General features: G+C 43.0%; 1 protein-coding gene across 2 annotated transcripts in view; it reads right to left on the minus strand.

The window, feature by feature from the left end:
• orai2 (ORAI calcium release-activated calcium modulator 2) overlaps nucleotides 1-11,397 on the minus strand; it is a 28,583-nt gene extending 17,186 nt beyond the window's left edge. Inside the window, exon 1 of one of the 2 annotated variants that reach the window (XM_055657905.1) lies at nucleotides 11,092-11,397. In XM_055657905.1, coding sequence (XP_055513880.1) covers nucleotides 11,092-11,310 — 219 coding nt within the window. In that variant the 5' untranslated portion in view covers nucleotides 11,311-11,397. Of the gene's footprint in view, nucleotides 1-10,964 lie in introns of both variants that reach the window. The other variant, XM_055657906.1, reaches the window with a different exon arrangement.
• Nucleotides 11,398-11,946: the final 549 nt, after the last annotated feature.

The following is an 11,946-nucleotide window of genomic DNA, read 5'->3' on the forward strand; positions in this document are numbered from 1 at the left end:
AAGGCACAATTGAGTCTGCTGAAACTTGTTGGTCTTCTGATACTAGATCTCCATAAAGGGATGCTGCCATCAGATACATACCAGGTTATAGGAATACATGATGAGGGATGCACTGAAGATTGGTACAGCCAGCACAAAGGACTGCAATCCAAGGTTCCGCCACCACTAGACACAGGACCTGTGTCCTGTGTACAGCCCCACAAACATTTGAAATGCATATCGTCCAAAGAGGGCTCCAGAGTGGCCCTGGTGTTTTGTATAATGACACCACCAATGTCCTCCAGAATGTTTGGGACAAAGACCCATTTATTTATTTGCCTCAGTACTCCACAATTTGATATTTGGAATAGAAAAAAAAAAAAATCACATGCGGTTATAGTGCACATTGTCAGATTTTAATAAAGGCCATTTTTATACATCTCAAATTGTGGATTTCAGAGGCAAATAAAAAAATGATGTCCCGAACATTATGGAGGGCACTGTATAGGCCTGACAATATTATAAATGTATAGGCTGGACAGCATAATGAATGGAAAGAAAGCCATACACTGTTCTTGCATTTCTTGTATACATTTATGAATAAACTATTTTTGAAATAAAAGAAAAATATCATGGCACGAGAGACGGATTCAAATGAAACGGTGCAGACACCACAAAGGGTTTATGGGGAAGGACAACTGTCTGAGGTCCAACTTCCACTGGACGTTGAGGGACTGGCCTCTCAAACACATCATATGTTTTTGAAGAGGAGAAATGAATGGCATTGGTGCATTATAAACAGTGTATTGACTTAATGGCAATTAATGTACAGAATTACACGTACAGATGATATTATACTCTTATATACAATTCTATCATAGTATATTTTATTATATTATAACATCATATGGATAGTCAAAAAGTAAGTGTGTGTGTGTGTGTGTGTGTGGGGGGGAAACAGAACACTTGCCCACCAAATCTGGAGTCAGGCAACACCAAATCTGGAGTCAGGCAAGGCTGCCCAATTTCCTTTGCCTTTTTTGCATGTTATATCGAGCACTTTCTCAAATCAGGAAGGAAGGAGATGAGTGTATGAGGCACCAATCCCACAGTGGGGGTCACTCAGATCAGAGCCTCTGTACGTGGACAACATCAGTGCCTCCCTCTCAGACCTACAATTGGTTTGTAGATTAATCGGCATCTGGGACCAGTTTGAACTGCCCTCAGAAGCAGAATCAATTGCAGCAAGAATGAGGCAAAGTCTTTTGACCATTGGCCCAGCTAAACTTGTTTTTCCTTCATCTGAAGGGGCTGGGAATCAAATTGGGACGCAGGGCATAGTTGTCTGGAATGGATAGCCGAGGTGAATTGGAAAATGGGAACATAGGATCGCCTTTCCAATGACAGACAAGAACTTGGCCATCGGATAAAATATACTCTCAGTGTCGCTGTACGAGGTACAGTGTAGCCCATACCCCACTTCTGTGCTATCTTATGATTCAAGTGGAGATCCAGAATGTATTGTATCTGTGATGACCAACTGCCCAGAGGAAAGAAGTACCCAACATAATCCTCATTCTAATAACCATCTTTGTGTGTGCCTGCATAAAGCCGTGGTGGACCCGAAGTGCACAAATATCAGGTGTTGCCATGTGCCAAGGTTTGACTTGTCCCTGATCTCACAAAGGATGGGGTTTGCCTTGTAATTGCAAAATGTTCCATACAGTTGGCCCTCGCCACAATGCCTTTACTTCATTAAAAAGTTTCTCAAACAAAACAAAAAGCACTCAAGCAGTGTTCAGTGCAAAATTCCCTACAGAGAAAGGACACGATAAATCCTGTGGCATGTTTTCCCAAGCAGACAGTCGGTCATTTGGCAGAATGCTTTATTGCTAAAATTAACAAACAAACACCAAGACTGGCAGGAAGAGGGACCCTCCGTCAGATCTCTCCTGCAAGATGGAATCCCACTCTCACCGTATGCTGCCGTTAAGATGGCTGTAGTAGGAGAGGGATGATCATCAACCTTTTTGTAGATTGTGCACTTGCCAAGGTGGTTTGAAAAAGAATGCCTGGTCAACCTGAGCAGCTGAGTCACAGAGTACACTGATCTATGGATTGTTGCCGATGTTGACGAATCTTGAGACAAACGTCAACTGGCAGACCATCAACCTAGTAAATGGTGCACTTTGAACTGCCCGACCGTGTGGGCTTTGTTGTGTGAGTAAGTGTCTGCAAACAAATGAGGCCAGCTGGTACATTCCAGGATACAGTTGACGTGCTGAGAGAAGCACGGAAGGTTGGTGCTGCCACCACAAAAATTTACAGGGAAAGACCAGTCGAGGGTCCTATTGCCACTGGGCCCTGAAAGGCTGGTCCCTATGTAACAACCTCCCAAACACTTCATGTTTAAGCAGAAAAAAAGAATGGCGTAGATGCGTAGTAAGAGAGTGATTTGATGGTGCAACAAATGTAGGGAAAGACCTATTCTATTTGTGTTTCTCGTACATCTTGCGTGTATTATGAATAAAGTATATATTTAAAATCAAAATTACACATTTTGTAAGCAAATTGGATATAGTGCTGTATACTGTGTGTTGGTTTGCACCTCTCAATTATCTTTAACTACAAATAACACTATTTTTGTTAATTAAGAGTGGCACTTAAGTGAAGCAACTAAATCGTAAGAGTAGAATCTCATTACACACCAGTATGTTAATTGTCGCTTGCAACAATTACAATCTCCAAATTAAACTAAACAAACACTTCTCGCAAATTATACTGAAAATTGCAAATGCTATTAAGAAATCACTTTGTCACAGACTTTGTGGAGAAATACTGACGGCTAAATATGTAGAAATTCCAATGTTCCTGTCAGATGCCGAATTAAACTTCTGTAGTCAAAACTGGAGTACAAAGTTACAAAGATCCTCTATCACTAAAGCAAAATACAGCTGATGCTAGAAAGCCAAAAATAAAATTGCTAGTGATGCAAATTTTCAGCAGGTCAGGTAGCACCTCTACAGGCAGAAACAAAGAGTTAATATTGCATGATGATGATGATTTTTTTTTAATAGTGTTTTATTGTCATGTGTCCCAGTTATAACAATGAAATTCTGGTAGCAGAACAGAATATGCAAATATGTAATAGATGGTCATCAAACTGGTTGGAACATTAACGCTTTCTCTAATTTGAAGTCTCAATTTTTTTTAATGTGATCTTTAAACCTGTGCTAAATTCAGGTGCATTTTTAATTGTCTTTTTAACTCCATCGTGATCTGGACACTCATGGGTACATAGATCAGGCTTGTATGCAACATTTTTAGAACTATCAAGAGAAAAAGCAAATAATGAACTTTTTATAAAATTAATATCACTACTGAAATTTGTTCACCAAATAATCACATGCAACTTTACCCTTCAATAGGTATGATTTGTTTCCTACTGTCATTAATGTATGGCGTTATAAAAGCCACACCTATAAGAAGTCAGGAATTCTGCCTAACCTGTTGTGCACATCCAGCATTTTCAGTTTAATTTTAATCTGTCTCCGAATGTCTTCAAATATCAAGGCTTCCTGTCGCCATTGTCAACAAATTTTGGACATGGCTTGTTCTGAGTATACTACCCAAACATCTGTGAAGGAAGGAACTGCAGATGCTAGGTTACATCAAAGATAGAAACAAAATGGTCGAGCAACTCAGCTGGCCAGGCAGCATGTCTGGAGAGAAGGAACGGGTGACTTTTCGGGTTGAGACTTTCCTCAGTATCATAAACATAAGTGAAACTGTTGACATCAGTCGAAGGTACACAAAAAAGCTGGAGAAACTCAGCGGGTGCAGCAACATCTATGGAGCGAAGGAAATAGGCAACGTTTTGGCCCGAAACGTTACCTATTTCCTTCGCTCCATAGAAGCTGCTGCACACGCTGAGTTTCTCCAGCTTTTTTATGTACCTTCGATTTTCCAGCATCTGCAGTTCCTTCTTAAACAACATGTTGACATCAGTCATTGATGATTGAGCCAGTTTCTTACAGCTAGTTCCTACCAGGACTGCAATGTAACATGCAAAGCAGCTCACTTCTGACCAATAACTGGTGCTTCTCACTTGTTTTTGGCTGCTCGTACATCTCACTTCTACATAATCGAAACCGGTTCCACAATCAGTCTAGTTTCGATCAAGCGATCTTAAGGAATCTAATGCTGTATGTGGAATATCCACAAACTATGAAATCTCCCTTAAAACAAGTAGGGATGCTACCCTTCTAAACTTGGAGTGCATCTTGAGATATAAAAAGTTAGCACATATGTTGATAGTTACATATCAAAAACAACGTAATCAAGCAATTTATTTACAGGGAGCCCAACCTTCATTCTACTGTGCAACAACTTATCCACAGATTGGCAATCACTTTAATAAATCCCATTTGAAGAACTATGCACCCTTTATTGGGATGATACAGGCATGGTAGGCTCGAGGCACAAGAAGACTTTTAGAACATTAGGATTTTTTCCCTGTGAACAAAGTTTCAGGAGTTAACTAACAGATAAGACATTGTGACCAAAAAAACATATTATCCCCATCAAGTAGATCGTTAATTTTAGGTCATGGAATTTATATATATTTTTAAATGGTGGCAAATTATCTGGATGTGACACGATAAGAAATCTTTTCAATGAGTTACTGAGACCTGGAACATCTAACTTGAAAATCTAAGCTGATCCATAAATGAAGACACAAGAGACTGCAAATCCTGGAATCTTGAACAAAAAAAACAAACTGGTGGAGGAAATCAGTGGGCCAGTCATTGAAGAGTGATGTGGATAGATGGCATTTTGCATTGGGATCCTTTTTCAGACTGATCCATAATCGAGTTTAGAAATGAGTTAGAACATTATTTATGGGCAATTTGCATGCTATTTTAAAGAATTAGTAGTACCACAGCTTATGTATGGACTGTTCTCCTTCAGTACATTTTTATGATTCCATGATCCTTATCTGCTGAGCAAACAACTTATTCACTACTTTTGATTTTTTTTTAAACTGGAGCTTTTTTATCATGACACCATGATAACTTAAATCTTCTTACCTTGAAATGGTAACATTTGAAATCTAAATTGCAAACAGACTGTCACAAATCTGCCAGTATAATGCCAAGAGTCTGGGGTCAGACTAGGCAAAAATAGAAGACACCTTTCCCTGGAAAGCTTTGGTGAAACAGGTGGGTTGTGATGACATTTTGCGTGTTGCTTATGGGAAGCATGTTGCCTGGACGCTTAGAAATACTTGTACTTTTTCTAAAGTGTGTCATGGATCTTATAGCTCCAACGGAACAATAAGAAATATTCGGCAAAGTGCCATACGGAAGTTCTGCCTGCTGGCGCAGGTAGAAATTCTTAACAAAAATGGGCTGCTGAACACGACATGCATTAAAGCAATGCTGTCTAACATATTACATAAATATCTAATAAGGATTCCCGTTGTGGATAAATGCATTTATAATTAGTCATTAAATGATGAATGTACCACTTTCTTAGATACATGTTTTCAGTAATTTCACTTGCATACCTTAAGCATTTGCTGACAAAATATTAATTCAAAAAGTTGAGCGTACATGTCATTTTTTGATCAATTAAAGATTTATACGTTTTTTTGACCAAATATTGACGTGCTTGGCTGCAGTTCACTGGAACTGCAAACATCACAGTCCATCACTGTATCTTTGGCAAAGTATCTTTATATGTATTGCGAGGTGTATGCTAATAAAATTATTGTATGCCGTTACCTTGACACATCCATGACCAAACATTAACTTTTCAATTTGAACATCACAAAGTTAAAGAAACAATTAAGGAATAATTTATCTGGCAATCATGGCAAGAGATCACATAGGAAAGAACTTGACAATCTACAGGTGAGTTAGAAACTGATCAATACAAGTATAATTTATATTCAGAGACCAAAATCACTTAGATTAGATACATTTAATTTAATTAGGTAAATGCTAACATAAACACTACCTTTAGTATTTCTTTACGATTTGAAAGTGGCCCCAGCGACTGCACACTGGCAGTGCATGCACACAGTCTGAGCAGTGATGGACTGTGATGTTTGCAGTTCCAGTGAACTGCAGCCAAGCACACGTCAATATTTTCAGAAAATGGAAAAACTGGCAAAGTAACATTGATTGCATCAGCTATGAGACTGGACCTGTTAGGAATAACTAAATATAAACAGGGGTTACATTAATATTTAGAAAAGGTGGTGGTGGTGGGGATGGACTGGTGTGGATGGGACACATTAGTTAATGTGGGCAAGTTGGCCCGAAGGGCCCGTTTCAATGCTCTATGGCTCTCTCCAGCAAAATTCCAGGTGGCTTATTACTCTCTCATTCCCTCTGAAAATAACCTCTCTCAACAGTCATTTCCCTTCTGGAGTTTTCCCAATTCTCCAGTAGCTCAGACTATCTTTCAAAGCACTCATGTTGTTTGGAGTTTTTTCTTCTGCATTCCCTTTTGCTAAAGCACCAAGCTTTTAGTTTAAATTCAGATATTACTAAACTACCGCAACAACCTGGTATTTGGTTGCTACTTTGCGTTTGAAAATGTAGTAGAATGGGCAGAGTAGAATAATCGCTGAAAGACAGCAACACTTTCCCCAAATATTAAACAGCTTTCAGTTTTGTTCCACAATATACCAACCCCACATCATATGCTCTGACATGGATTAGAAATTTAGCTCTTCATAGTTCATGGATCATGAAAATGACTCTGTTGGCTCGAAGGGCCAAATGGCCTACTCTTGCACCTATTTTCTATGTTTCTATGGAAATAAAGATGCACCAAGCCCCCCAATCAGGCGTATTAGTGGGCTAAAAGGTAAAAACATTTTGCAAAGCCCCACTGACACTAAATTGATGGCAAACAAGATCTCAGTCGCAAATGAATTGTAATACATTCGGACAATGATCAAAGCAACCACTGTTCTATTGCAATCTCCTTTTTGCCATTGCCCTGGGAGTCCATGATTAACACCGCTCCAGCACATAGTTAAGGAAGACTAGATTTCTTAACAATTTAGCTTATTGTGCATTTCTCTCAAAAGGGATTGTGATTCATCACCTGCTGCGATTACACATAAATCATACCCTGCATAAGAAGGATGAACCCATCATCCTATCAGGATTAAATTAATTACCGCTGCCAAGTAGATTTCCAATGAGATGTTAAACCAAGACGTCATCTGCCCACTCTTGCATGTAATAAATGTGAGTTCTACAGGTACTCTGGACACTATTTATTATTCACTCTCATCATTTGTAGTACCATGTTGTCCATAAATCATCTGATATGTTTATGAACATTGTAAAAGTGAGTATGTTTTAAAAGCGATGAACTAGTTTATTAAGGTCTCCGCGGAATGCGAGGGGAAATAACTTTTTTTCAAACATATGCCAACTGTAAGAACTTGTACCTGTTTAAAATTCTGTCAACTTTGTTACAGGGCTGATATTGGTTGATGTACAAGCTGCATAAGCAGGACTTCTTAGCATTGTGGTCACTAAAAAAATCGACTAGTTAATAATTCACTTGGCAATTTCCCTGTACCTGTAGCACATATACTTAGATTAAGACAGATGAAAGCTACATTTGTATTAGTCTTAAGCCATAAATTATACAAGTAAGGTGGGCTGTGGATTGAGTTACGGCCCTACTGACTACTTGGAAATGCAAAATTCAAATTGTTGGCAGCAAGGATGATGATGTGGCATGTTGAATACAACCAAATATTTTAATTGGCTTGTGACTGACCAAGCCTATCCAACTGAAAGCCTATGCGTGACAACATTACCAAGCCTATGCAGTCAGAGATAAAGATCAGAGGTGCATTTACAATGATTTGGCCTAAGTGAATGGATGGGGACATGGCAGATGGAACATTAAATGGACAAAAAGGGTGGAGTTAAATTTTTTTTTAAAAATAGTGCAAGATTGAATGTGCTGGTGTCCAGAGGAACATGGGGTGTCCTTCTAAGATCAATGAAAATCATCATGCAGGTAATAGAAGACATTAATAAGGTATGTTGATATTTTCAGGGGAGGATTGGATAACCGGAACTAAGTTGCCTTGCTCCAACAATATGTAGCCCAAGCTGGGCTATTTAGAGTCTCCTAGAGGAAGGATATATTTAGCATCGTTTTTTGTTTAGTTTAGTTTATTACTGTCACTTGCACAGAGATAGAATGAAAAGCTTTTATTTGCATGCTATCCAGTCAAAAAGGATATGTATGAATGAATATAATCAAGCCGTCCACAATGCACAGATAAAGGATACAGGGTACAACATTAGTGCCAGATATAACACTGAAGTCCGATTTAAAGATAGTTCAAAGGTTTCCAACGAGGTAGATGGGGTGGTCAGGAACTGAGAGGACTGTCCAGTTGCCTGATAACAGCTGGGACTGTTCCTGAAGGGAGTATTTGCAGTAAAAGTTAGTAAATATTTGCAATGAAGGGTTAGGGAGTAAACAAAGGTTCAAGCTAATTCTTAGGATAGCAGGCTTGTCAGATCAGGGGAAATTAAGTAGACTGGGCCAATGTGCTCTTGAATTTAGGCAACTTCAGGGCAAACAGAGGAATGATGTTATCCTGGTTGGGCTGTCCAGAGCCTGTGGCTACAATAACAAAATAAGATATTAATCATTCAGAACTGAGATGCGAAGAAAGAGCAGCAAATCACTGAGATTTTCCACTTAAAAGGATTGTGGAGACTCAATTGCTATATTCTAAACAGAGATGAATTGATTTTTTGATATTAAAGGAATCAAGGAAAATGGGGTTGGCAAAGGAAAGTGTTGGTGAGTCAGAGAGCAGCCATAATCTTATTGAATGGCAGAGTAGAGACAAAGGGCCAAATGGCCTATTCCCGTTTCCTTTTTAAATACTCTGAGAAAGTTATCAAAGACAATCTCAAAGCAAACCCTGCCTGGCTGTGGAACCAAGATATTACGGAGCAATCCTTTGGCATACCAGGTATACACATCACAAGTGGGATGACTAGAGCAGCCAAGAATGGAAAAGTAATTGAAAAAAAGTGCATGTCACCTGGCAACAGAACTTTGTGAGCCACGCGAGACTGAACAGACTAGACTGAGAACAAACAATGGGTCAAGCAACATCTGGGCAAAGATGAGGGAGGGCGGGCGGGTGGAGGGGTCTCAAAGAGGGAGAGAAAATGGGGTGGGGGGGGGGAAATAGGAATAACAACAGCCCTGCCTACACCCCAAAGCTTTTCAGATTTCCAAAATCAATTAAACAAAAGAATCTTGAAGCAAGGTTCAAGTACAGTTGTAGTCCGACACACAGGTAGAAATGAGAAAATGATGCTCATGTTCATTGTTTACCATTCGAAGTTAGAGCTTTGAGGTTGCTCGAACAAAATTCAAAGTAAAAGCAACTTAGAACTGAAAAGGGAAGTGGCTGGATGCGTTCCTACAATGCATCAGTATAAAGCAAAAGCTGGAATACATCATCACCCCCTCAGGCCCCAGATGTGATAAGGATGATTCTTGTTACAGGGTAATATGAAATGCCGGTCAGGCTGCAAACGTTAACTCATTTAGTGCTTTATCAGATTAACAGTTTGTGCTGAGAATAGCATAACATTTATGATGATATTATTAGCAGGCATCATGGGAGATAGCAAGCATCTTATTCGACAACGTTAAAAATGACCAATGATTGTGCCACGTCACAACAGATAAAATCATGTTGACACAAATTAGAGCACTACAGAGTGAATGTGATCTCTCTCTCTCACTGGATTACTGAAAGGAGCTCAGGCACTCAATGCACATGCCTACAAAATAACAGCTTCTTGTTAAAGAAATAAATATTTCCACTTTTTGCAGGCACAAATTCTCTGGTGCTCACTGTAAGGGGAAACCATCAGCATGTATCTCAGCTGACAGAAAATATTTAGGTGGTAAACACAGCCTGTCCGAAACAATGTCAGTTAAATTCCACCTTCAACTCTCATATACCAGCTTTCCATTACTTCCTTGCCACCCATCCCCACTTCTCGCAAAATGTCTCCCTCACCCTGCAAATATTTGGCCTACAATTCATCTTCATTCCAAAATAGTCAAGGTCCATTTCCACCCTGGGTTCCCCTCACCCTCAAACCACCTTTCCCTTGACTCCCACTCACCCCCTGCTACCTGACCACACGATTTCACTTCACTCCCAACCTGACCTCTATCTCCCTCTCATCACCACCACCCCCCACTCCACTCTCTCATCCTTAACACCCTGCTCCCGATCTCCCCATCAACTCCCAACATCCTGATCCCCCCCCCCCAGAATTCTGCCCCACGTCTCCCTCAAGTATGCCCTATCACCCCCTTTAACCCCAACATTCTGTCCCCCCCCCATCACCTCCCAGATTGTCTGACCCCCCCATTCCCACATCCACCAACAACCTGCCTCCTCGCCCAACAGTCTGCCCCCTGACCGTCACCCCCACCACTCTAACCGTCTACCTCCCCCAGTCTCCCCCTCACCTAACAGTCCGGCCCTCGTCTTCTTCCCCACAACAATCTGCTTCCTCTACACCCCCCTCCCCCCCCCACAACCCTCTAACAATATGTCTCCCCCTCACCCAACAGTCTGCTCCCCCCGGCCTCTCCCCCCTCCCCCCTCCCCCCTCCCTCCTCCCCAACAGTCTGGCCCATGTCTCCCCCTCCTCCCGTTTGATCCCTCAACCCACAGTAATCTGGCCTGCCCCTCCCCCTTCAACTGCCTGCCTTTTATCTCCCCCTCCCACCTGCCCATCTGTCTCTCATCCCCCAATAGTCTCCCCACCCCCGCCCCCTGGTTTTGTCCTCCATCTCTCCCTCACCCCCAGCCGTCTCTCCCTCACCCCCAGCCGTCTCTCCCTCACCCCCAGCCGTCTCTCCCTCACCCCCAGCCGTCTCTCCCTCACCCGCCAGCCGTTTGCTTCCCCTTTTCCCGGCGCCATCTCCCGCCCCTCATCCTCCCGCCGGAGCGGCCGCCGACGTGGTCCAGGCTGCGATGCTGGGAATGGATGAAGCGGGCGGGGAGCCACTCACCATGGCGAAGCCGGAGAGCAGCGCCGAGGTCCGGCTCGACGCCTTCAGCTTAGCGCGGCTGAGGTAGAGCTTCCTCCAGGACAGCGCCTGCACCGAGTGATGGTTGGAGGACACCAGCTCCAGGTAGCTTCGCCTCACCCAGTCTCGGTAGTCGGCCCCAGCGGGCTCCGAGCAGAGAGGAGCGGGAGAGCCGGCCGTCGCTGACCGCTCGGAGCTCATAGCAACGCCGGATGGGACCTCGTCTCGCCGCCGACCTGCGCGCTTCGGGGACGCGCCTTGATGTAATCCTGCTGCCGCCTGGGGGAGCAGTGTGATCCTGCTGCTGCCGCCTGCTCCTCGGCTGCTCCGCACCGCACCGCCATTAGGGGGCGCCACCCAGCCACTTCTCTCTGCCATTAGGGGGCGCCACCCTGCCACTTCTCATCGCCAATAGGGGGCGCCACCCAGCCATTCCGCATTGCCATTTGGGGGCACCCCACACAGCCACTCTGTATCACCATTAGGAGCACCACCCAGTCGTTCCTTATTGCCAATAGGGGCGCCACACAGCTACTGCATCGCCATGAGGGGGCGCCACTCTGCACCGCCATTAGGGAGGCACCACACATCCAATCATCACCGCCATTAGGGGGCGCCACCCAGCCACTCCGCACCACCTTACGGGGGCACCCCACACCGCCACTCCTCACCGCCATTAGGGAGGGGGGGGGCCTTCAACCAATCCCTGCCTCTGTGAAGGGTCATCCAACCAATCACTGCACTGCTGTTGAGGGGTAGCAATCAACCAATCACGGTTTCAGTGTGGGGGGGACAATCCAACGAATCATGGTTGTCTCATGAATTGGGCAGCGGGTG

This window comes from Leucoraja erinacea, chromosome 28, assembly GCF_028641065.1.
Source record: "Leucoraja erinacea ecotype New England chromosome 28, Leri_hhj_1, whole genome shotgun sequence".
Lineage (NCBI taxonomy): Eukaryota > Metazoa > Chordata > Chondrichthyes > Rajiformes > Rajidae > Leucoraja > Leucoraja erinaceus.